At 42.0% G+C, this 27,594-nt stretch overlaps 2 protein-coding genes across 4 annotated transcripts in view; both read right to left on the bottom strand.

The window, feature by feature from the left end:
* Positions 1-8,890, bottom strand: part of spag9b (sperm associated antigen 9b) — a 48,464-nt gene extending 39,574 nt beyond the window's left edge. For 2 of the 3 annotated variants that reach the window (XM_064950575.1, XM_064950576.1), the window contains exon 1: positions 8,246-8,890. In XM_064950575.1, the coding sequence (XP_064806647.1) occupies positions 8,246-8,545 (300 nt within the window). In that variant the 5' untranslated portion in view covers positions 8,546-8,890. The remainder of the gene's footprint in view (positions 1-8,245) is intronic. The other variant, XM_064950578.1, reaches the window with a different exon arrangement.
* A 1,886-nt stretch (positions 8,891-10,776) lies between these two features.
* LOC135523728 (diacylglycerol lipase-beta-like) lies at positions 10,777-25,872 on the bottom strand. The gene is made up of 15 exons (XM_064950573.1): positions 25,135-25,872; positions 24,485-24,636; positions 24,072-24,246; positions 14,753-15,020; positions 14,540-14,662; positions 14,311-14,438; positions 13,989-14,115; positions 13,796-13,879; positions 13,633-13,710; positions 13,444-13,524; positions 13,233-13,360; positions 13,050-13,118; positions 12,502-12,574; positions 12,118-12,365; positions 10,777-11,998 (listed from the first exon to the last, which is right to left on the bottom strand). The coding sequence occupies exons 1-15, from the start codon at positions 25,227-25,229 to the stop codon at positions 11,803-11,805; spliced, it is 2,025 nt and encodes a 674-aa protein (XP_064806645.1). The 5' UTR covers positions 25,230-25,872; the 3' UTR covers positions 10,777-11,802.
* Positions 25,873-27,594: the final 1,722 nt, after the last annotated feature.

Raw genomic sequence — 27,594 nt, 5'->3', positions numbered from 1 at the left:
AGGGGGGGTTAGTGCCAGGACAACAACCTCTCCCTCAACGTCCACAAGACAAAGGAGCTGATCCTGGACTACAGGAAATGGAGGGCCGAGCACACCCACATCATCAACGGGGCTGTAGAGGAGCGGGTCGAGAGCTTCAAGTTCCTCAGTATCCACATCACTAAGGAATTTTCATAGCACACACACACACACACACACGTGAAGAGGGTATGACAATGCCTCTTCTCCCTCAGGAGGCTGAAAAGATTTTCCAATGGCCCGCAGATCCTCAAAAAGTTCTACAGCTGCACCATTGAGAGCATGTTGACTGCCTCCATCACCACTTGGTATGGCAAATGCTTGGCAGCCAACTGCAAGGTGCTGCAGACATTAATACGTGCAGCCCAGTACGTCACTGGGGCCAATCTCTGTGCCATCCAGGACCTCTGTGCCAGGTGGTGTCAGAGGAAGGCCCTAAAAATGATCAAATACTTGAGTCACCAAAATCAGACTGTTCGCGCCGCTACTGCAGGGCAAGCGTGGCTACTGCAACAAGCCTGAAGTCTGGAACCAACAGGACCCTGAACAGCTTCTACCCCCAAGCCATAAGACTGCTAAATAAACAGTCAACTACCAGCTACCCGGACTATGTGCATTGACCCTTTTTGCACTCTTTTGACTCATCACATACGCTGCAGTTACTGTTTATTAGGGATGCACGATATATCGGAATCGGATGATATTAGCTCAAAATGCCAACATCGGCTCTATGTATGGTTTAAACACCGATGTGCAAAACCGATGGCATAACGTAGGTAGATGACGCAATGACGCCACGAAAAATACAGCGCTACACGTGCAACACAGCATTCCTAACCTAGTCCACAATGTCTGCTGTGTGGATCTATTTTGACATTTCAAAGGAAGATAACAGAAAAGCCATATGCAACGTTTGTGCTGCTATTATTTCCAGAGGGGAGAAAGTGAAATATTTCAATACCACAAACCTGATTACTCATTTCAAAGTTCTTCACCCACAGACGTTCAGCGACTAAAACTAAGCTCACACTTCCAACAACTAAACAAGTTCAAGTCGAGCAGTCATTTGAAAGAGTAAGACCATTTCAGTGAGACAACTCAAAAGGCAGAATCCATTAACGCCAAGATAATAGAATTCATTGCCCTTGACAATCAACCGTTCTCTGTCGTGGATGATGTTGGCTTTCGCCGACTGGTCGAGCACCTCAAGCCCCGGTACACACTACCAAGTAGGTGCTATTTTTCAGATGTTGCCCTACCGAAGTTACACAATATTGTTAAAACCACATCCATGAGCGACTTGCTATGGGCTTCACTGCTATTAGCATTTGGACCAGCGATGGACCCCACGAGCATGCGGAGTCTGACAACACAGTGGGTCGACGAGGATTTCGTACTGAGGAATGTGCTGGTTGTCATACCGCTGCTGCCACTTCAATGGCATTTGAGAACATGTTTGAAACTTGGAAAATCCCCAAGAACAAAGTACACGCTGTGCTACGTGATAATCCACGGAACATGACAAAGGTTTTGCAATAATGCGGAGTCGCCAGTTTGCCATGCAAGGCACACCCACTGCAACTGGCTGTGAAAGAAGGTGTTTTGACCCAACGCAGCATATCTGACACAGTGGCAACAGGTATGAAGATACTGTGTAATTTTAAACACTCACAGCCAGCATACAGCCGCCTGCAAGCAATACAGGAGCAGCTTGGAGTGAAAACAGAAAGGCTTAAGCTAGACGTTTCCACCAGATGAAACAGTACTTTCTACATGATGGAGAGCCTGCTGGAACAAAAACAAGTGCTTGGCGAGTACGCAACCGACTATGAGTTACCTGCAACAATCAATACAAATCAATGGACTCTCATTGAAAACATGAACAGATATGCTTAGCTCCGTTTGAACAACTGGCTGGAGAAATAAGCACATCAACTGTGCCTGCAGAAGAGACGTGATATTCTCTGTCATGGCATTGAAACGCCTGCTCAACAAAACTGCAGACAGACCGTGAGGTTAAAACTTACAAAAGTACTCTAGTAGAGGCTGTGAACAAGCGATTCGGTGGCATTCTCTCCGAGCCTCTTTACGGTGTCGCCATCATGCTGGACGCTAGGTACAAGGACCGCTACTTCGATGCAGACAAGAAACAGGATTTGTGAAATGTTAGACACAGCTGGACAAGACGGAAATGGACACAGTGCCAGTGCGCACCGGGGAAGAGAACCCACGACAGAAAAGGCCACAGACAGAGCTGAAACGTCACTGCTTGACATGTATGCTGAAAACCTGGATGAGAATGTAACGACTGAACAAATTAACAACGAAAGAGCACAGCAATGAGTGAAAGAAATAGGTTTTGATTATGTTTTACTGGTAATGGGGACATAGGTAAATGCCAACAACATAACTTTTTGGTCAGTGTGTGTGTGTGTGTGTGTAACTATTTAACTGTACTAGAATGCTTAAAAGGACACTAAAATTGTAAATATCGGTATTGGGATTTTGTTCGGCAAGGAAAACATCAGTATCGGCCAGAAATGTCATATCGGTGCATCCCTACTGTTTATTATCCTTCCTGTTGCCTAGTCACTTTATCCCTACATATGTACATATCTACCGCAGTGACCTTGTTTACCTACACATTGAGCCGGTACTGGTACCACAAGTACACAGACAAGATATGCTTACTCATTGTTTATTTAGTCCTTCTGTTATTATTTTTCTAATTATTTGTCTTTGCATTGTTAGGAAAGGCCCGTATGTAACCATTTCACTGTTAGTCTACACCTGTTGTTTACGAAGCATGTGACAAATAAACATTTAATTGATTTAATATTAAATCATAACTTAGATCAACATCGAACATCCGGGTAAATTGTCCAAATCAACAAACCATACAAATGGTCTGAGCCGTGACATCCAATTGTGGGGCTAACAGGTTCGGTCTTGATTTAAAATAATAAACCGGGTTCAATAGAGGGCTGTGATAATACCAGTATCTCAATATTTTTTCCTTGGCAAAAATAAAAACATGAAGCAGACTGTACTCTTTGTTCCTTTAAAAACCTGCTGTATGTAAAATAGTGTGATATCGCTTGAAAAATAAAGATCCACGTCACGTTTTGTTTTCTGGGAGAAGGAATGGGGAAGTAGCCTATTACAGTTGACTCTTGAACCATGCACTTTCGATAAACACCCCCCGACCTCTGTTTTCCATCCCCAATTCAATGACATGCTTTTAAGCTTTCAAATTGCTCCTGATAAATGCTGTGTGATAACAGATACCTGGCACAGGAAACAGGGGCTTTTTGGTTAGAGCCTGACTGACATTGGCAGGAATGACACGACTGACATCACCCTGTGACATTATCATTCTGAACCGTGACCCTTTGATGTCAGGGGGAATGGGTGCGAGGAGCATCCTGGCTGCAGAGAGGAACTCACTAAGTCTTGTTTTCCCAGCAATTTCCTGCCTGGCCCTGCCCTCTTCCTCTCCCTGTCTATAGTGTAGAGTCACAGTCCGTCTAGGAAGAGTTACACTGGGCTCAGCTCTGGGAGAAATCAGTGGTACACTGGACTTACTAGGACTGTTTGTCTGGCAGGTGAGTCACAACAGCATTTAATGGGTTGTCCCAAGAAGTACTTGGGGCATCTGTCTGCAGTGTTGTTTACTGGCTGAGAACCATATTGTCTTTACTTATAGTCTAATAGGCAGGTGTTTGGGTTTTTACAGCCATGAGCATGTGGATCGGATGGTTTTCTAGAGCCTAATGACCAACATGACTGATGTCATTGAGTTAGCCAGGCGTGTGTAAAGTCAATTAAGCATACAGTGTTTTTCAACCTCAAAGTAAACACCTAGGCCTAACACAGGTGAACAATCTAACACAGGACAACTGGTTTCGCAAATCTTTTCAACTGTAGAGTGTAGAAAACCATTGTACCATCTAAACCACAGTGAAATATATTTTCCAGAATCGAAAATCTAGTATTTTCAGCTGTTTGAAGTTGGTGTACAAAAAAAAACAACACAGGAAGCATAGAACAGATCTACCACTTCTTGAACTTATTTTCAATGAGAATGACAGATCTAACACATTTATGTGAATTTTGTCAGGTCATCTAAAAAGTTACATATAGATTGCAGCTTTAACTACTTATGAAGCTTTATGATCAGACTCTGAGCTCGTCTTTCCACACTCCACTGAACTGCAGCTCTGAGGAGAAAGTCAAGCCTGTGCAGTGCAAAGCAAATTACCTCAGGAAGACACAAACACATTAATCAGTCCCCACCCAGCCCCACCCTAGATTTCAAATCATGACATGTCGAATCAAAACTAGGCCTTGTACTCAATGTACTAGATAAGCTCCCATTTTGGTGGCAAGGAAAGCAGTCAGCGCTAGCAATGCCCTTTGACAGGACAAAGTGAAGGATCAGACAGATTTGTAACATTACCACTGTGACCTTCAATTGCTGTCTAAGTTGTGTCATAATGTACTAGTTAACACTAATCCATTATTTTTGTAAATGCACACCTTGCTGATGTGAAGGAAGTTGAAAGGGCAGAGCACCTGACACACACAAGCCATAACCAACACTACAACAGAGGTCTCCTAAGCCGTGTTCATGTACAGTATTGTCTGGCAGGCTGAGAGAAAGCTAAACATGGCTAAATTACAGATTTAAAAACACAGATGCAGGACAAGCCTACAGCACTGCTGCTGCTAACAAAGGATCACTTGACCTGTTAACCCATCTTTAGGAGAGGATAGGAGCTTTCACTTTGGCAGTTATGGGAATAAAGACATTAATGACATGGGGGGGCGGGGGGGTTTGAATCACAACAGCACTAGAACAGTGTGATGAGACAGAGAGACAGACATGCAGATAGCCTAGTGCAGCCTAGTGCAGCCAAACTCAACGGGTGGAAAGCGGGTCAATACGGACCGGACATCGCATTTTGTTATATAAAAAGTCTATAAATTATTTTTGGACAGCTTTATAAAAAAGAAAATCAACCGGGCGCCGCGGCCTCTAACTCGGCAACCTCTCTCTCTCGAAGCAACGCCCAAATTTACTAGTGCCACGTCTAATCCAAACATGTGGTTATATGCAAATACTAGAGGCCACGTCTTACCCAATCACATCAATCCAAATATCCTCTGCAGAAGCTTGGGACAAGCAAGCAGAAAGAAACAGAAAGATTTGACTGAGTCCGCAGCATTCATGAAAAGTGTCAATGTTAAGCGCCATTATGACAGCAGGCATAGTAATTTTGAGCAGACGTATCCCCTGAACACGGAGGTGAGAACAAACAAGATTAGACTGTCAGATGTCAGATTCCACAGCAATGAGGAGAAGTGGAATATTAGCTGAAGATGTAACTTCACAACTTCCAGGCCATTCAGAAATTCAGCATGCATTTCATTAGCTGTGGATGAACAGATAACACTGACAATACCCAGCTTCTGGTGTTTGTCAGATTTTATAACAAAACAAAGAAGGAATTCTGTGAGGAGCTGTTGGGCTTAACATCTAGAAGCACCAACATGGGAAGAGGATACCCATGAGGCCATCAAAGGGATAATGACAAAAAGGAGGATAGCTCTGAAGTCAGTGGTCTCCATCACCACAGATGAAGCTCCAGCCATGATAGGAAGAGGGAGGAGACTGGTTGCACGTTTGAAAGAGGACCACCCTGACCTGATATCATAACACTGCATTATCCATCACTGTCCTGTGTGCCAGTCTGGGAAAAGAGTATTCGGAAGTCATGACAACGATGATGAAACAGATCAACTTTGAGAGCAACAGCATCCCTACCAAACCGCCTGGTACGAGGCATTCTGAGAGGCCAATACCAGTTGATGACTCCACATACTGCACAACAATGTGCAGGCAACTCAGTATTTGGAAGATGAGGAGAAGACGAAAACAGTTGCATTTTTGACAGACATTACATCACACCTTAATCAACTGAATGTTAAGCTGCAGGGACGGGACAACACCGTGTGTGATATGGTAACAGCAGTCCAGGCTTTGCAGAAGAAATTAGCTTTTCAAGAATGATCTCGAGGGAAAATGTGTCCACTTCCCAATCTTCTCATATAAAAGCAGGGAGACAAAGACGTTCCCAACCATGTTGATTTCATCCAGAAGCTGATGGATAACTTCAAGGCTCGCTTTGATGACATCACTGTTGGACAAGAGCTGCTGCTGCTCATCCACAGAACCCTTTATTGGTCACAAATGTGACAAAGTTGTCAGAAGAAACAAAAAACAGATCTTCAGATGGGAAGATGCTGCATCACTGCAAAGGGAGTTGATTGAGCTGCAAGAAAATGTGTCTTTGAAGGAGTAGGCTGGTGATTGTGACCCTGTCACTTTCTGGGAAAGGATGGTTCCTGCAGCCGATCTCCCTGTTCTCAAGAACCTGGCACTATATATCCTGACCATGTTTGGCTCCACATACAGCTGTGAATCAGCCTTCTCCACATTAGTTTTAATTTAACTAGGCAAGTCAGTTAATAAGAACAAATTCTTATTTACAATGACGGCCTACCCCGGCCCTAACGACGCTGGGCCAATTGTGCGCTGCCCTATGGGACTCCCAATCACGGCCGGTTGTGATACCGCCTGGAATCAAAGCAGGGTCTGTAGTGACACCTCTAGCACTGAGATGCAGGGCCTTAGACCGCTGTGCCTAACTTTTTGAACTTTATTAAAAACAAATACGCACCAGGCTCACCAATAAACACCTGCATCAGTGTCTCAGAGTTGCTTTCACACCATTTGTGGCAAGGTTCAAAGTATTGGCAGGAGACAAAGTGTAATTTCTCATTGATGCAAGGCCCAGAGTGACACACATTAATATTGCATGGCCAACAGTGACATTCTGTGCATTCAGATAATTATTTTTGGTTCAACTCTCCTTTGTTCTCCAGAAAAGAGGCACTTTATTTAATTTATATATTTTTTTTAATTCAAGGCCCATATGCAATGGCAATTATGCATCCGCCTTTGTTCTTCAGCAATGTTGCACATGTTTACATTCAAAATAAAGTTGCAATTAATTCAAATTCTTAGTCTCATTTAATGTACACTTTATATAACAACATGTTTGCTAAGTCGTAGACGACTATGTTTGTTACTACGTCGTAACACAGCACCGATAATGGATGAAATCAAGCCAGGCTTTTGCCACCTAGGAAATATATGTCACTGGACCTTCTCAAATAGTAGTTGAGTACCCTTGGTCTAGTGGGTGAAAGGCAGGGGGATGGGGGAGAAAGAGAGAGGGTGGATCGAGAGCGGGACAGAAAGTGAGTAGTATCATTGTCTGGTGTGACTGCAGTATGTGGTGGCAGAACAAACAGGAGAGAGAGAAAAGAGACAAGGTGGCACTCAAACTTCCAATGACACTCCTGTTTTGGATTTGGATGGGATGACCAAATCTCATTTGGCAACTGCTCTTATGGTCGATCTGACTCTACCAAGTCAAGCAGACAAATGTTTTTAGCCAGAAAGCTGTACGGCTAGGTTCAAACTATCTAGAGCAGTGACCTAAAGGGAGTCAGCCACGACCCACCACTGGGTCCTGACCCATTATTTGAGAAACACTGACAGGTTTGGAATATACTGTCAGAGTAATTCATTTTGGGTGTAGCTCCATGTGTATGCTGACTAATGCATGGCTGCAGGAGTTTGCATCCAGTTTGGACAGTGGGCATGAAATTAAGCAAGTTAGTCTACAAAAGAGAAATGTGCATCCAAAACCACCCATGAATCAAATGACTTAAGTAATGTCACGAGCCAAAATATTAGCAACAGTGTCAAATGAGTAATATGTAACCTTGTCATCAGCTGTTGCAACCAGATGACATGTCCTGCTAGCTTCAGAATGCTATAGCTTTTTAAGATTAGCCTGTGCAGTTTACCAACATTGCCTTTCAGGGTTTAAAGCTAGCAAGCAGTCCATGCATAATTGTTTGCAAATTCTCACAGGCAATAGGCACTGCTATGTGCAAATTAACCCTATGGGAATAGTAGCTACAGTATTGGGTACAGTCTGTGCTTGTTGTTGAACATTACTTGCGCTTGAACTGTCAAAGCTAGCTTGAGTGGCCTAGCAGTAGTAAGCAGTTTTTAGATCAGTTTCGTGGTCTGTCTGCGAAAGTTGTCTTACTCTCCCCCTTTCTTTGACAGTCGAGGACTCAAACCCACCTCTTCTGCAGATTTTCTGAGCGATTTCTCCCGTTCATACTGGGTAACAAGTTGTTCGTTGTCTTCTTTTAGGAGCTCCAACTCGACTTCGTGCTCCTGGTTCTCCGCGAACACCGCGTCCAAGTTTTCCAACACCGCGACGACGAGCGGCATGAGTTCTTTCACAACGTTCTCGTCGTACTGACCGATCAACCGTTCAAACTCCCGGTAAATGGAGCTCGCCAGACCCGACACCCGTTCGGACATCATCGCCGAACTACCAGAGTCGTCCTGGTAGAGTACTCCATCGTCCAACTCCATTTTCTTGTCTCCTTTTCTTCTCGCAAACTAAGGTTAGCAGGTTAGCCGAGGAAAAAGCTACTTGAGAAAGCCTGCCAGCAGCAACCTGCCTTATCCTTATTTGTGAAGCGAGACCAAATAGTGTCGCTTAAATATAGCTAACTGAGCTACCGTTAGCTACTTTCTTTATTTTAAAGAGAAAAACAAACGACGTTAAACAAGTTGCGACCCCTTTCTCCTATGGACGGTTGACTTATAAGGGGGGCTAAATAGAAAAGTCTCTACTTGGCTCCGGGTTTTCAGTTAGTTCTCCTCCCTACTTCCCAACAGATGAGCTTCTGTGTTCTTGTTGATGACTGGCCCGTCACAGTGACGTCACACGCTATAAAAGGGCTGGGAGGGATCTAGCGGAGAAAATGTACTGCTAATCCGTTTTACGTGTTTTTCATTCAATAACACTGTCCACATCAATATTGTTCATATCTCTAATTTGCCAACTTTGTTCAACATGCCTCAGCACTGTACCGTTGCTTTAACTCAACATGTAGTCTCTAAAAATTGCTTGGGGACTTTTCAAATGTTTAGTAAATAAGGTACACTACCGATCAAAAGTTTTAGGACACCTACTCATTCAATGTTTTTTCTTTCTTTTTTTTTACAATTTTCTACATTGTAGAATAATAGTGAAGACATTTAAACTATGAAATAACACATATGGAATCATGTAATAACCAAAAGTGTTAAACAAATCAAAATCTATTTTATATTTGAGATTCTTCAAATAGCCAACCTTTGCCTTGATGACAGCTTTGCACACTCTTGGCATTCTTAACCAGCTTCATGAGGTAGTCACCTGGAATGCAATTCAATTAACAGGTGTGCCTTCTTAAAAGTTAATTTGTGGAATTTCTCTCCTTAATGCGTTTGAGCCAATCAGTTGTGTTGTGACAAGGTAGGGGTGGTATACAGAAGATAGGGCTATTTGGTAAAAGACCAAGTCCATATTATGGCAAGAACAACTCAAATAAGCAACGAGAAACAACAGTCCATAACTTTAAGACATGAAGGTTAGTCAATACGGAAAATTAAGAACTTTGAAAGTTTCTTCAAGTGCAGTCGCAAAAACCATCAAGCGCAATGATGAAACTGGCTCTGATGAGGCCTGCCACAGGAATGGAAGACCCAGTTACATTCGTTTTACCAGCCTCAGAAATTGCAGCCCAAATAAATGCTTCACAGAGTTCAAGTAACAAACACATCTCAACATCACCTGTTTGGAGAAGACTGTGTGAATCAGGCCTTCATTTTTATTTATTTTCCTTAACAAGGCAAGTCAGTTAAGAACAAATTCTTATTTTCAATGACGGCCTAGGAACAGTGGGTTAACTGCCTGTTCAGGGGCAGAATGACAGATTTGTACTTTGTCAGCTCAGGGATTTGAATTTGCAACCTTTCGGTTACTAGTCCAACGCTCTAACCACTAGGCTACCCTGCCGCCCCTTCATGGTTGAATTGTTGCAAAGAAACCACTAGTAAAAAGACACCTATAACAAGACACTTGCTTGGACCAAGAAACACGAGCAATGGACATTAGACCGGTGGAAATTTGTCCTTTGGTCTGAGGAGTTCAAATTTGAGATTTTTGGTTCTAACCGCCGTGTCTTTGTGAGACACAGTGTGGGTGAAGATGATCTCCATATGTGTATTTCCCACTATAAAGCATGGAGGGGGAGGTGTTATAGTGTGGGGGTGCTTTGCTTGTGATACTGTCAGCATGGCTACCACAGCATTCTGCAGCGATGCCATCCCATCTGGTTTGGGCTTATTTGGACTATCATTTGATTTTCAACAGGACAATGACCCAACAAACCTCCGAGCTGTGTAAGGGCAATTTGACCAATAAGAGTGATGGTGTGCTGCATCAGATGACCTGTCCTCCACAAGAGTGAAGGAAAAGCAGCCAAGAAGTGCTCAGCATATATGGGAACTCCTTCAAGAGGTTGGTTGAGAGAATGCCAAGAGTGCAAAGCTGTCATCAAGGCAAAGGGTGGCTATTTGAAGAATATCAAATATATTTAGATTTGTTTAACACTTTTTGGTTTCAACATGATTCCATATGTGTTATTCCATAGTTGTCTTCCCTATTATTCTACAATGTGGCAAATAGTAAAAAAAAAAAAAAACCTTGAATGAGTAGGTGTGTACAAACTTTTGACTGGTAGTGTAAGTAAACCAGCCTCCAAATACAAAAATAACTGCAGTGAGTAATGACAAGTTTATTTGTATGATGAGTCCCCATCATCACAAATACACAATTCAAGATGTAAACCATTACTTTGACTTTCATTTTTCAATATTTAATTACCTTATAAAGTATGTATATAGCATGTTAACAGAACATGTGTCATGAAACTGGAGTCATTTAGGCTACCTCATATCACCTAGAAGTTGTTTTCATGCCAATTAACTCATTTGTTTCATACACTACTCATTCAGCATATATGGGGCAAAACAAACTGGTCAAGCATTGGGAGTATTGGTGAGACTTGTTGATCTGCAATGCATAGGCCTATAGGGCCCTGGTTTTTTGAGTAGGTAGAAATGTCCTCTTAACACTGATGCAAGGTCAGATATTGCTCTTCACCCTTATGGTTAGGGTAAAGAGAGGGGGAGGGGGGGTCATCTGATCTTAGATCTGTGGTCCAGGACAAATTCTACCTCAAGCAAAAAAAAAAAGTCTTAGACATTCCACACAAGACAAAGCATAGATACATAATCAAAAAATAATCTCAAAATCAGCAGCCTAAATTAAAAAAATATACAAAATAAAATAAAATCTGAATGTACACTTTTGGAATTACAGTAACACTGCAATCTAGGTATGTACACAGATCACAATGGATGATAAGGACACAATGACAGTTCATGGAATTACTCAGAAGAAGATAGCAATAACCAATGAAATGGCAACAAATGTTTACTACATAAATAAATAATCAAATGACAACACCCTTTCCAAAGGCCTAATGAGAAAGACAAACCTGCACAGTCCTTTAATCGAGGAGTCCAATTGTCTTGTCCCGTTGTATTCGCTGTTGAGTATCCTGGTCATGGAGTAGGGACAAAACAGGGACAGAAACTGTGTGTGTGGGGGGGGGGGGGGGACTTGAGATGGGGCGGGAAGAGATGAAACTAGAACCAAAGGACTGGGGACAGCCTTCGCAACAGACAGTCAGGCTCGCCCTGTCCAGGTGTGTGTACGTGTGTTGCAGTGTGACTCAGATGACGTTGAGGTGGCTGTTGCTAAGCGACGAGGGGCAGAGGTTGAAGGGCCTGTCCTGTGTCATACTCTGGAGAGATCGGAGTACAGCATCAGGCATGTGGTCGGCGATCATCCTAGGACTGATGAGAACACTCCGGAATGCTGTCTCACTGGACCACTCCGCCCGGTAACGGACCTGGGAAAAACAGGACCTGGAGAAGCGATGAAGGAAGGAAGGAAGGGAAAGAAAAAGTAGAAGACAAAAACTTTGGTCAATGACAAAGGCAGACATGGGTGTAATGTATTTTGTGTGTGTGTTTGTGCCACACACCTCCGCGATGGGCCGTCCTCTGTAATGTGCAGTATACGTCCCGGTAAATAAAGTGGCAGGTGGGCGCAGTGTACCGGCGAGTCCTCAGAAGCCAGGCTTTGATAGGATGAGGAGCCACGAATTAGCAGTGTCTCCTCCCCCAGGAGCGGCTGGCTAAGTTCCTCCTCCCGCCTGTCCATCTCAGTGGGGAAGTCATCAGGATCTCCCCCAAACAACTCATACCAACAGCCCTGGAGTAGGATACGGTACTGAAGGAGAGGGAAAAGGAGAGGGGGAGAGAGAGAAGTCATCAGAAATCATAAGGGTCCCTCTCCAAAGTTAGGATTCTGCCCAACTTATTTGATTCATTTACTCAATTTTGGATTTGAATTTTAATGTTCTCACCTTGGGCTTATTGCAATTAGAAACCATTTTTAATATTCTCCTTTTCAAGTCCTCCATGTTGGGATAACTCAACCTGAGAGAGATGGAAGTGGAGGAGAGAGGAAAAATTAATATCTGTGCTTTCACCAAAACACAGATCAAGCACTTGAACTAACTCAGAGAGGAGAGCGAGAGGGAAAAGATAGTGAGAGGGCGGGAGAGTTGCTCTCATTTTCTGTGTGCCTGTAATAAGGGGGCAGATCCTAAATATAGCGTCTCCATCGTTCAGAGTCAGGAATAGCCTCTACACCACAGCACTTTCACATTCAGACTCAGAAACCAGGACTTTCCACTTGAGTTGACACACTGACACATGAATAAAACAAGAGTTTCCGAATCCCTATCCTGGTCCACTGTGTGTACTAGTATAATAATGTGTAATACTGAGAAACTCATTAATAGAACACAGTCTGTTTCAGGGTAACCTTTTGTCTGAGACAAACATGGGAGTATAGAGCACATGACAGGAGGAGGGGGGCATCTCAGTCTAAAGTGGCTCCTCTCCTCACCTTGGCACCAAGTCCTTCCCCAACACCACAGACACCACAAAGTCTTTGGAATATTCCGCCAGGGCTTTACTGCAGAGGGAGCACAAAGGGAAACGAATCGGAATAATACTATGTACATTACACAAACTTAAATCCTCACTTGACATAATGCTAAGCATGAATTATTTGAATGTGTATTGGTACCTCATGAGTCCCCCTGGTGGAGAGAAGGCGTAACACTGTAGGGTGGGGAAGGAGCTACGTAATAGAATGGCCAGGAGAGAGGCTGTACCCCCTCCAAGACTGTGGCCTGTGATGACTAGCTTGTACTCCTGAAAACACACACACACAGTTAGGGCTTCTAAGGTTACAACGAATGTACTTTGTCAGAGAGAGGACAGGTAAGGAGACTTACAGGTGCGATGGTGAAAGCCTGGTTTAGAATGCCATCGTTGAGGAGTTTCTTATAGATGTAGCCGGCTGCCTGAGACATGCCCTGTGAAACACAGAGGTTACAGCTCCTATCTACAAATAAAGAATGTTCTGATAGAAATACATAGACATGTACATTCAATAGATGAAGTAATGTAATTATTCTATCCACCTTGTGAGCATAGCATGTTCCTGACACTCCCTCTACTGGGAGGTTCTCACAGTCTGCAGACAGGTCAGTCAGCAAATCCTACACAGAAATGTACATGAACGAGTGAGTGAGAGATAGAGATCGATAGATAGATAGGTGGAACGGAGTGATGAAGGAGTCTCACCCGGAGTGACAGTGTTCCTCTGATAGCCACCAGTACTGCCTCTCTCTTATGGTCCAGAGCCACAAAGAATGGAATTTCATAGATCTGGAACACACAGGGTTATATTTCATCAGTAGAGAATTCAGTACTGGCCAAAGGTTGCAAACTAATGGGGAATAGGATCTCACTTGAGATTTGCCCTGAGTCAAAGTACCTGGTTGTGAAAGCTAACGTAGATGAAGTCTCTGTACTGTAGGCCGGTGCTGTGGAGGATGGAGGAGAAATGGCAGCCCATGTTGTCTCCTCCGACAATGTCATACTCAGCAGACTGGGTCTTACAGCTGAAACACACAGACGGGCATATAAGTATTTACAGTCCATATGTAGGAATGCTTGTGTTTTTGTTTATGTAGTTATGCAAGTGGTGTCCACTCCTCTAGATATTGCTGTTAACAAAGTGGCCAAATTACTTTCACACCCCGGCTCAAAAATCGAGAAGGATGAGCACGTTATATTAAAAGGTGTAACAGTCTTACCAGTCCCCGCTGAGTTTACAGGCTCCCGTGAGTGGGTTGGAGTAGACATACATGGGCCAGCCATACGCTGCTATAGCAAATAGCATACAGTGGGCTGCCTTCTCCAGCTCTGCCTCAAGATCCTCTGCCTGCAGAGCAAACGCACACAAATTGTAATTGATTAATTTAATGGACGCACTGATTATTTTTGGATGGATTGACAGACTTATTGACTGACTCCGGTACTTACGATAGGTGATGAGGGGCTGTGAGACAGGACTTCGTCTGGATCCCGACACTGCTCCTTCTTATCCTGCTCCTGATGTAGCAGAGCCAGACCCACTGCGATGTCACTGGGAACCAGGTCTGTATCCTAACACACAATGAAAACATGATTAATTTTTAAAAAGTCTCACACTGACCAACAAGATGTACACAGACACACCCTGTTTCCCTTACTCACTGAGAAGAATCCGCTGACAAGCTGAGCTATGCTGGAGAAGGCAGCTCTGTGGCTCTCATCCTGAGGCAGGCAGCAGCAGAGCAGCCTTAGCCTGCTCTCCCACACCCTGACAGCCACGGAGCGGGCGGTGGACAGGAGCTGGGAGCCCTCACTGCTCTCCAGGTCCCTTACCCCTAGCTGCTCCTGGGTCGGAGGCCCAGGAAGGCGGCTGCCCAGTGGGTCGAACACAAACAGCACTCCCACCCCTGTGGACAGCAGCAAGATCCAACTGCCAGGGAGGGAGATGAATGTAAACACATTGTAAACTGCCAATGTACTGTATATTCAGGTAGGATGTAGGGCGAAACGGGCGATACCTCGCAAAACTAGAACAAAACAGGACCGTGGTGTTTTGGATTTTCAATAAATGTAATCTATAGAAGGGTCCTTTGGAGGAAGGATTGTTGACATACACTGAGTGTTCTTTCCATGACAAAGACTGACCAGGTGAATCCAGGTGAAAGCTATGCTTGTAGTCCATGCCCGGACGAATTGAGACTGTTCTGGAGGGCAAAAGGCCATGCACCTAAATATTAGGAAGTGTATTAGAGCGGCGCACAATTGGCTCAGCGTCGTCCGGTCTAGATGAAAGTTTGGCCGGGGTAGGCCGTCATTCTAAAAAAAAAAAATTGTTCTTAACCGACTTGCCTAATTAAATAAAAGGTTAAATAAAAAAAATATTTAGAGATGTCAAATTAATGGGCTGCTGCACAGTCACTATGGGAGCTCTTTCTCGGATGCCAGGTTAAGTTGTGCATAAGATATTTTTTTTAATCTCTAAATGGTTCAATTAGTAAGAAGTCTGATTATTGAACAAATCTGTGAGTTTTCATTTGAATTATCTTGCCATATCTAAAAAATGTATACAACGCTACTTTCCATGATGTGTTACTATACTGAACAAAAATTATAAACAACCATTTCAAATATTTTACTGAGTTACAGTTCATTTAAGGAAATCAGTCAATTGAAATCAATTCATTAGGCCCTAATTTATGGATTTCACATGACTCGGAATAAAGATATGCATCTGTTGGTCACAGACACCTTAAAAAAAGGTAAGGGCGTGGATCAGAAAACCAGTCAGTATCTGGTGTGACCACCATTTGTCTCATGCAGCGCGACATCTCCTTCGCATAGAGTTTATCAGGCTGTTGATTGTGGCCTGTGGAATGTTGTTCCACTCTGAGAAGTTGCTGGATATTTGTGGAAACTGGACTACGCCGTCATACACGTCAATCCAGAGCATCCCAAACATGCTCAACGAGTGACATGTCTGGTGAGTATGCAGGCCACGGAAGAACAGACTTGTTCAGCTTCCAGGAATTGTGTACAGATCCTTCCAACATGGGGCCCGTGCATTATCATGCTGAAACATGAGGTGATGGCCGCGGATGAATGGCACGACAATTGGCATTCCAATTGCCATCGATTAAATGCAATTGTGTTCGTGGTACATAGCTTATACCTGCCCATACCATAACCCCATCGCCACCATGGGTCACTCTATTCACAACCTTTGACATCAGCAAAGCGCTCACCCCCACATGACACAATACATGTGGTCTGCGGCTGTGAGGTCGGTTGGACACATTATGTCAGTGTACACAAGCTGACGTTTTGACCACATTGAATTGTGGCGAATTACACATCCCATTTACCTCAGATTGGTGATGTTAGTGTAAAAGTTTATAGTCAACATGGTGACACATTGATCTGCAATCGATCTTATCTTTGGTTTTGTACTGTTGATTTTGTCATATGCACTGGGGGCGGTGGGGGTTCGCAGGATATAGAATGCAGATATCAATTCCTTTCTCAAACGGTACAAATAATTCTGGGCGGTCTCTTTATAAAAGCTGCTGGTCACACACACCAATAAACGAATTTGACAGTCCAACTATCCCTTAAATAACAGCCAACCGTTGTCACTGTTGATATCCTATGGCGGGTCGTGATTCATTGAAGTTAACACAAGTTAACTTTTCAGTGATGGCAGCCTCCCGAAATCAACATCCTCCATTCCAAAATATAAATAGAAGCCTTCTACAAATTCTCATCTAACCAAACATGTATAGGTTACTCCATGTGGCCTTTGAATAGTGTTAGCTTAAACAGCGCTACAAACGTTTGCCTGTTTTATTGATTTCAGAGTGATATTGATGGAAGTGATTTTTTTTTTTAAATGTAAGTGTTACACCAAAAATGATCCTCTAACCAGTGACGTACAAATTATTCCCAGATTGTGTTTTTTTTAGCTGTGTTAATTAACAGGATGTGCAACCTCATATCCCCCCCTCTCGCACGATTGATTTCAAAGTGGTAATCGATAGGATTAATTGACAAAACAGTGTTGTATTTCCCTTTCTGTTTTGGTGACCCCGTATCCAGAGGTGGAATTTATTTATTTAACTAGGCAAGTCAGTTAAGAACAAATTCTTATTTACAATGATGGCCTAGGAACAGTGGGTTAACTGCCTTGTTCAAGAGCAGAACGACAGATTTTAACCTTGTCAGCTTGGGGATTCAATGGAGCAACCTTTCGGTTACTGGCCCAATGCTCGAACCAAAAGTAGAAAGAGTACCCAATTGTCATACTTGAGTAAAAGTAAAGATAGCTTAATAAAAGAAATTACTCAAGTAAAAGTGAAAGGTACCCAGTAAAATACTACTTATGTAAAAGTCTTGAAAGTATTTGGTTTTAAATATACTTAAGTACCAAAAGTAAATGTAATTGCTAAAATATACTTAAGTATTGAAAGTAAAAGTATAAATAACTTCCAATTCCCAATATTAAGCAAACCTGACGGCACCATTTTCTTATTTTTTAATGTACGGAGAGCTAGGGGCACAACACAATTTACAAATTAAGCATTTGCATTCAGTGAGTCCGCCAGATCAAAGGCAGTAGGGATGACCAGGGATGTTCTCTTTTCCTGTCCTGCTAGCCACTCAAAATGTAACGAGAACTTTTGGGTGTCAGGGAAAATGTATGGAGTAAAAAGTTTATTATTTTCTTTCGGAATGTATTGAAGTAAAAGTAGTCAAAAATATAAATAGTAAAGTAAAGTACAGATACCCCCAAAAACTACTTAAGTATTACTTTAAAGTATTTTTACACCACTGCCCGTATCAAAATGCAACATTTCAAAATGTAACCGACTGTTCTGCAGGTTGTCCTCTCACTAGTGATGTTTTTTTGTTGTTTTTTTTCGTTGTGGTAGTTTCAGCAGCGCATCCCCCCTAATTGATGAGTGATTTTTGCCATTTGTCAAAACAAAATGATTGTGTCCAGTTTATATGCTGCTCGTTAGAAAAAAATACAAGTAAAATGATTATATGTGTAAATAGAATACTTTAGGTTTTCAATATAGCACAAACTTTCTGAATATCGTTTATTGATTTGGACATTAAAACTGTGTTTTGACATTGGGCTATTATCAATATGTCTTGTTAACAGGAAGCAGCAAAAGCATCATTTTCAACTTAAGTTTCAGGAATATAAATAGAACTTTAACATACATTTCCAATGGTATTGTACTTAATCTGGTAAAAACTGCTGAATGAGTAAAAATTCCCTGTGATTGATTGATTTTTATGATATACCATAAAAATCGCCAAAACAGGTTATTCCCTTCCTAAAATATTTGCAGTTTGTATCGTAAAGCATTATTGAGAAATAATTAATTTAATTTACCCAGGCCTCCTTAAGACATAATAGCATAATGTTTCATCTGTATGTGCTACAAAGCAAAAATACGTGTCATGAAGCTTTAACGCTTGCTCTGTAATATGAGTAGTATTTTGATTTCGATTTTAAAAAATGAATATTGAAGAATATTCCATTCTTAGATTGGCACATTTTTAAATATATTGTTTAACATAACATACTCTACAGGCATATCAAAGTTCCAGAGTGGGATCTCTACTAGATGTAGAGTTATGATCCAATTTATAAACGTTACCATAGCCAATTTTTTAAAGTTAAAATAAACAAATAACTTCGGGGGTGGATCAGCTTTAAAATTGAGGATAGATTGTTGCTTCCATCAATGTAATTGTCCGCATCAATTCCAATGCCCCATATATTTTTGGGGTAAATATATACACTACCGTACACTTAGAAATGTCCTCGTTTTTGAAAGAACAGCAGATTTTTTGTCCATTAAAATAATAAAATTAATTAGAAATACAGTGTAGACATGGTTAATGTTGTAAATTACTATTGTAGCTTCAAACTGCAGATTTTTGAAAATGGAATATCTACATAGGGGTACAGAGGCCCATTATCAGCAACCATCACTCCTGTGTTCCAACGGCACATTGAGTTAGCTAATTCAAGTTGATCATTTTAAAACGCTGATTGATATTTAGAAAACCCCTTTGCAATTATGTTAGTACAGCTGAAAACTGCTGATTAAAAGAAACAATAAAACTGGCCTTCTTTAGACTCGTTGAGTAACTGGAGCGTCAGCATTTCTGGGTTCGATAACAGGCTCAAAATGGCCAGAAACAAAAAACGTTCCTTCTGAAACTTGTCAGTCTATTCTTGTTCTGAGAAATGAAGGCTATTCCATGCAAGGAATTGCCAAGAAACTGAAGATCTAGTACAACGTTGTGACCTACTCCCTTTACAGAACAGCGCAAACTGGCTCTAACCAGAATAGAAAGAGTGGGAGGCCCTGGTGCACAACTGAGCAAGAGGACAAGTTCATTAGTGTGTCTAGTTTGAGAAACAGCCGCCTCACAAGTCCCCAACTGGCAGCTTCATTAAATTGTACCCGCAAAACACCAGACTCCATTTTGCTCTAGGCAGAAACTCAAACAGGATGGAGCCGGGATAAGGACTATTCAACGCTGGTCTGACCAATCGGAATCCACACTTCAAGATTGTTTTGATCAAGCGGACTGGGACATGTTCCCGGGTAGCTTCAGAGAAAAATATCAACATATAAACTCACCCACCGAATCGGTGTATAAGGAAGTACACAGGATATGTTGTACCCACTGACAATTACAACCTACCTTAACCAGAAATTGTGGATATACGGCAGCATGGTGAAGGTAGGAAACATCTCCACTTCGCTGATCCTCAACACTGGGGCCCCACAAGGGTGCACGCTCAGCCCCTCCTGTACTCCCTGTTCACCCATGACTGCGTGACCATGCACGCCTCCAACTCAATCATCAAGTTTGCAGACAACACTACAGTGGTAGGCTTGATTACCAACAACGACGAGAAAGGCTTCAGGGAGGTGGCGAGGGCCCTCAGAGTGTGGTGTCAGGAAAACAACCTCTCACTCAACATCAACAAAACAAAGGAGATGATCATGGACTTCAGGAAACAGCAGAGGGAGCAGCCCCCTATCTACATCAACGGGACAGTAGTGGAGAAGGTGAAAAGTTAAGTTCCTCGGCGTAAACACCACAGACAAACAGAAATGGTTCACCAACACAGACAGTGTGGTGAAGATGGCGCAACAGTTGAGCACGCACCCTTGTGGGGCCACAGTGTTGAGGATCAGCAAAGTGAAGATGTTGTTTCCTAACGTCATAGGGCGGCGCACAGGGTTTGGCCGGGGAAGGCCATCATTGTCAATGAGAATTTGTTCTTAACTGACTTGCCAAGTTAAAGGTTAAATCATTTTTTATTTTTTATAATTCAACCTCAGGAGGCTGGAGAAATTTGGCTTGTCACTTAACTTCTTGGTGACGGGACAGTATTTTCACATCCGGATGAAATGCATGCCCAAATTCAACTGCCTTCTACTCATCCCCAGAAGAAACGATATGCATATTATTAGTAGATTTGGATAGAAAACACTCTGAAGTTTCTAAAACTGTTTGAATCATGTCTGAGTATAACTGAACTTATTTAGCAGGCAAAACCCCAAGGACTTACCATTCAGATTTGTTTTTTGAGGTCACTCTTTTCAAATGGGTTCTCATTCCTATCGCTTCCACTGGATGTCAACAGTCTTTAGAAATTGGTTGAGGTTATTCCTTTGTGTAATGAAGAAGTACGGCAATCTTGAACGAGGGTCACTTGAAGTGTACTGTTAGATAGAGGCGCGTGACCAGAAAGCATGCTTCAGTTTGTTTTCCTGTATTGAACACAGATCATCCAGTCTTCAATTTTATTGATTATTTATGTTAAAAAAAATACCAAAAGTTGTATTACAAAATTAGTTTGAAATGTTTTGGCAAAGTTTACAGGTAACTTTTGAGATATTTTGTAGTCACGTTGCTCAAGTTGGAACCGGTGTTTTTCTGGATCAAACGCGCCAAATAAATGGACATTTTGGATATATAGACGGAATTAAATCGGACAAAAGAGCCATCTGTGATGTTTATGGGACATATTGGAGTGTCAACAAAAGAAGCTCGTCAAAGGTAAGGCATGAATTATATTTTTATTTCTGCGTTTTGTGTCGCGCCTGAAGGGTTGAAATATGCTTTCTCTTTTGTTTACGGAGGTGCTATCCTCAGATAATAGCATCGTTTGCTTTCCCCCGAAAAGCCTTTTTGAAATCTGACATGTTGGCTGGATTCACAACAAGTGTAGCTTTAATTTGCTATCTTGCATGTGTGATTTAATGAAAGTTTAATTTTTATAGTAATTTATTTGAATTTGGCGCTCTGCATTTTCCCTGGCTTTTCAACCTCCCAGAGAGGTTAAAACCCTCAAACTTATACAGATGCACAATTGAGAGCATGTCAGGCTGTATCACCGCCTGGTACGGCAACTTCAACAACCACAACCGCAGGGCTCTCCAGAGGGTGGTGCGGTCTGCAAATGACCTGCCCGGGAGCAAATGACCTGCCCTCCTGGACACCTACAGCACCCAATGTCACAGGAAGTCCAAAATGATCATGGAATTTTCCAAGCTGTTTAAAGGCACAGTCATCTTAGTGTATGTACACTTCTGACCCACTGAAATTGTGATCCAGTGAATTATAAGTGAAACAATCTGTCTGTAAACAATTGTTGGAAAAATTACTTGTGTCATGCAAAGCAGATGTCCTAACCGACTTCCCAAAACTATAGTTAGTTAACAAGAAATTTGTGGAGTGGTTGAAAAATGAGTTTTAATGACTCCAACATAGGTGTATGTAAACTTCTGACTTCAACTATCTTGCATTACTCATCTCATATGTATATACTGTATTTTATACCATCTACTGCATCTTGCCTATGCTGCTCGGTCATTGGCTCATCCATACATGTATAAACTCAGCAAAAAAAGAAACGTCCTCTGTCAACTGCGTTTATTTTCAGCAAACTTAACGTGTAAATATTTGAATGAACATAAGACTCAACAACTGAGCCAAACTGAACAAGTTCCACAGACATGTGACTAACAGAAATAGAATAATGTGTTCCTGAACAAAGGGGGGGATCAAAATCAAAAGTAACAGTCAGTATTTGGTGTGGCCACCAGCTGCATTAAGTACTGCAGTGCATCTCCTCCTCATGGACTGCACCAGATTTGCCAGGTCTTGCTGTGAGATGTTACCCCACTCTACCACCAACATTTCTGGGAGGAATGGCCCTAGCCCTCAATCTCCGATCCAACAGGTCCCAGACGTGCTCAATGGGATTGATATCTGGCTCTTTGCTGGCCATGGCATAACACTTGACATTCCTGTCTTGCAGGAAATCAGGCACAGAACGAGCCACTAGTATGGCTAGTGGCATTGTCATGCTGGAGGGTTATGTCAGGATGAGCCTGCAGGAAGGGTACCAGGGAGGAAGGTGTCTTCCCTGTAACGCACAGCGTTGAGAATGCCTGCAATGACAACAAGCTCAGCCCGATGATGCTGTGACACACTGCCCCAGACCACAACGGATCCTCCCCCTTTAAAAAAATAAATAATCGATCCCGCTCCAGAGTACAGGCCTCGGTGTAACACTCATTCCTTCGACAATAAACGCGAATACGACGATCAACACTGGTGAGACAAAACCGCGACTCGTCAGTGAAGAGCACTTTTTGCCAGTCCTGTCTGGTCCAGTGACGGTGGGTTTGTGACCATAGGAGATGTTGCCTGTGATGTCTGGTGAGGACCTGCCTAACAACAGGCCTACAAGCCCTCAGTCCAGCCTCTCTCAGCCTATTGCAAACAGTCTGAGCACTGATGAGGGATTGTGCGTTCCTGGTGTAACTCAGGCAGTTGTTGTTGCCATCCTGTACCTGTCCCGCAGGTGTGATGTTCGAATGTACCGATCCTGTGCAGGTGTTGTTACATGTGGTCATCCACTGCGAGGACGATCAGCTGTCCACCCTGTCTCCCTGTAGCGCTGTCTTTGGCTTCTCACAGTATGGACATTGCAATTTATTGCCCTGGCTACATCTGCAGTCCTCATGCCTCCTTGCAGCATGCCTAAGGCACGTTCATGCAGATGAGCAGGGACCCTGGGCATCTTTCTTTTGGTGTTTTTCTAAGACGGTAGAAAGGCCTCTTTAGTGTCCTACGTTTTCATAACTGTGACCTTAATTGCCTACCGTCTGTAAGCTGTTAGTGTCTTAACAACCGTTCCACAGGTGCATGTTCATTAATTGTTTATGGTTCATTGAACAAGCATGGGAAACAGTGTTTAAACCCTTTACAATGAAGATCTGTGAAGTTATTTGGATTTTTACAAATTATCTTTGAAAGACAGGGTCCTAAAAATGGGGCGTTTCTTTTTTTGCTGAGTTTATGTATATATTCTTATTCCATTCTTTAGCTGTGTGTATTAGGTAGTTGTTGTGGAATTGTTAGATTACTTGTTAGATATTGCTTCCCTGTTGGAACTAGAAGCACAAGCATTTTGCAAAACACTCACAATAACATCTGCTAACCATGTGTTGGTGACCAATGAAAATATGATTTGATACATATAAAAGGAGGGCTGTGATTGCCTACTATACAAATGTCTCTGTATAAAAATGGGCCATAAAAACTAGCAGAAATCGCACTTTGATATGCTCGTAGAGTATATTATGTTCAACAATATGAAATATGTTCCTAATCAAAAATTGTATATTTTCAATATTTATGTATAGATTTTTCAATATCCATATATTAATGTAAGGGCATTGTTATTGAAATTAAAATATTTCTCATAATACAGAGAAAGTGGTAAAGCTTCATATGACACCAATTTTCCTTTGTAGCACATACAGATGAAACATTATGGAGTCAAAAAAGGTCCCTTCTATGGATTAAATTTCATGAAAATCCCCAAAATCATACCACAGTATACGTACAGGAAAAAAACATTCTTCCCACCCACCTGGCGACCACTGCTGCAATGACGGCCCCCACCTCAGCAGGCTCACAGCCCTGGCTGTCATCAGACACCCAGATGGCCCCCAGGATGGCCCAGATCAGCTCAGGGACGTACAGCATCGCCCGCACATACACCAGCACCGGGATGGAGCGTCGCGGGCCCGGGTTAGTGATGGTCCCTGGGGAAACAAAGACAATCAGAGATGTTGACAACGTAAAACTCTGAGTCATGGTGAAGAGGAGGATTATGTCATATGTTATGATAACCAGACCTGTTTATTGCACTGAATATATTACTAAAAGTGGTATATATATATTTTTTTAAATAATATATATCACACCAATTCTAAACCCAGTGTATAATACAGAAAATGATTGTCAATTCCTTTCAACATGTCATAACAGTGCAAGGTTCACCTTGTGCGCTGACGTAGACGATGGCACATAAAGACAGGATGATGAAAGCCAACAGGACCAGTAAAACCACCAGGTAGCTGTGTAGAACTCTCCCACCAGAACAGTCAAACTTCCCCTTATGGAGAGAGTACAGAGCCAGCGTCCAGATCCACCTGTAGGGTAGTGTAGAGGTACAGCATGATTGATTCAAATTTTTTAGATCATTAAAATACATCAAAGCAATACTAGGGCTGTAATCATTAGTCCAAACACTTGCAAAACAGAACAAGTTTCTATTGGACAAATTCTATTAGACAAATTCTGTTGGTACCCTCCCGTTTCTCTCCTTTTGCTTAACGTTTTGCAACTTATTCGGCATAATGAATACACCCCAATAGAGGTCAGTGCAGCAACCTTTACCAGGTTGTGAGTTGGGCACAGCAGGGAGGATAGCGTTGTGTTCTTCATGCTTGTATAATAAATCAAAGTGAAATACAAACAATGAGAGAATACAACAAGGTGCTACTGAGTGTGGGGATCTATGTAGCTACGACTACTGGCAGCTACGTTTACAGCTGTCATTTACTGCACTTGGTATGATATGACAAAATGTTTTGCATCATCCCTCCCTTTGCTTTGAATATCGTTCCATTAATGTTTAGTTCACTTACCATAGAACCCTGACGAACAGCTCAAAAGAGCCGGAAAAGACCAGGTCGTCGCTTGCGATGCCCCATCGCCGACCAAACGCTATCATTCCAGGCATGACAAATAGCTACACTACACCACCGTCAGGAAAGAGATAAATAACGTTACCTAGCTAGCTAACTTGACAACGTTCTGATCGGTTATCTTTCGGAGAAGCAATACTACTTTTTTAAGATGGCCATTTCGCAACACCTTCGATCGTGAAATTACGGTTATTGATGTAAAAGGGAAGGTCGTTACTTTGTTGCCATTTGCTTTAGTCAAATTTAGGCTAACGCGCTTTGCTAGCTATTAGCTAGAACCTCTTGGCTAGCTAGCATGTCCCTTCAATAAGAGCCCGTGTATAGCTAAATGACCGCACACCTGTTCACAATCTAATTGTAATGTCACGGATTTGTAAAAATAAATAAAAAATAAAGCTAGATTATTTTGCTTCGTTGAATTCGGTTTGCTACGTCAGCTAGTGGGCTAACGATACCATTGTTATTGCGCACAATCTTCACCGGTCATTAAATTCCTGGAAGCCATCGTCAACAACATTGGTTTACATATTTATCTGAGGAAAAACTCCCCAAAATAATTAATATAGGTAGCAGGCTGCCAGTACAGTAGCAAACAAAGCTGCTCGAAATATTTTGTTTTCTTCTAGTGATTGTGTCTATTAAAAAAAACCTGTCGAACGACGTGCTGTGAAAATAAAGTTCCGCTTCTCGTGTCGTTATCAGTTGCTTCCACTGTTTTGTGGTCTAGGCCAAGACAATTAAAAATACTTGATTGTAACATTACTATTGTTTAAAAAAATATCTAATATAGAATCAGATCATTGAATATGTTGATTAATCCCTGTATGTGGAAAAATTCCAATCTGTTTTTTCGCCTGCACATACACCAGCACCGGGATGGAGCGCTGGGCTCGGATTATTGATGGTCCCTGAGGAAATGAAGACAATCAGAGATGAGTTACATGTTGACGATGTAAACTCTTTAAATGCATGGTGAAGAAGAGGGTTGTTATTATGTTAACCAGACCTTTTTAATCGCACTGAATATATTACTATGAGTAGGGGCGCAACTTTCACTGGGAACATGTCCCATCCACATTCTGAAATTGCATTTTTGTCCCCCCAGATGCCAAACAGCTCTCTGTCCTTGTACTCTTGTCTTTAAGTGCTGTATTCAAAACTGTTGACCATGATGTCCTTCTGGACAATTTGAAGAGGTGGGTTGGCCTCTCCAGTCCAGTTCTAAATTGGTTTAGGAACTATTTTATTTATTTATTTCACCTTTATTTAACCAGGTAGGCAAGTTGAGAACAAGTTCTCATTTACAATTGCGACCTGGCCAAGATAAAGCAAAGCAGTTCGACACATACAACAACAGAGTTACACATGGAGTAAAACAAACATACAGTCAATAATACAGTATCAACAAGTCTATATACAATGTGAGCAAATGAGGTGAGATAAGGGAGGTAAAGGCAAAAAAAGGCCATGGTGGCAAAGTAAATACAATATAGCAAGTAAAACACTGGAATGGTAGATTTGTAATGGAAGAATGTGCAAAGTATAAATAAAAATAATGGGGTGCAAAGGAGCAAAATAAATAAAATTAAATCTAGTAGGGAAAGAGGTAGTTGTTTGGGCTAAAATATAGGTGGGCTATGTACAGGTGCAGTAATCTGTGAGCTGCTCTGACAGTTGGTGCTTAAAGCTAGTGAGGGAGATAAGTGTTTCCAGTTTGAGATTTTTGTAGTTTGTTCCAAATCAAATCAATTCAAATTTTATTTGTCACATACACATGGTTAGCAGATGTTAATGCGAGTGTAGCGAAATGCTTGTGCTTCTAGTTCCGACAATGCAGTAATAACCAACAAGTAATCTAACTAACAATTCCTAAACTACTGTCTTATACACAGTGTAAGGGGATAAAGAATATGTACATAAGGATATATGAATGAGTGATGGTACAGAGCAGCATAGGCAAGATACAGTAGATGGTATCGAGTACAGTATATACATATGAGATGAGTATGTAAACAAAGTGGCATAGTTAAAGTGGCTAGTGATACATGTATTACATAAGGATGCAGTCGATGATATAGAGTACAGTATATACGTATGCATATGAGATGAATAATGTAGGGTAAGTAACATTATATAAGGTAGCATTGTTTAAAGTGGCTAGTGATATATTTACATCATTTCCCATCAATTCCCATTATTAAAGTGGCTGGAGTTGAGTCAGTGTCAGTGTGTTGGCAGCAGCCACTCAATGTTAGTGGTGGCTGTTTAACAGTCTGATGGCCTTGAGATAGAAGCTGTTTTTCAGTCTCTCTGTCCCAGCTTTGATGCACCTGTACTGACCTCGCCTTCTGGATGATAGCGGGGTGAACAGGCAGTGGCTCGGGTGGTTGATGTCCTTGA

The sequence above is a fragment of the Oncorhynchus masou genome, chromosome 31 (assembly GCF_036934945.1).
Source record: "Oncorhynchus masou masou isolate Uvic2021 chromosome 31, UVic_Omas_1.1, whole genome shotgun sequence".
Taxonomy (NCBI): Eukaryota; Metazoa; Chordata; class Actinopteri; order Salmoniformes; family Salmonidae; genus Oncorhynchus; species Oncorhynchus masou.
The sequence above is the reverse complement of the archived record's forward strand: the minus strand, read 5'-3'. Positions and strand labels throughout refer to the sequence as shown.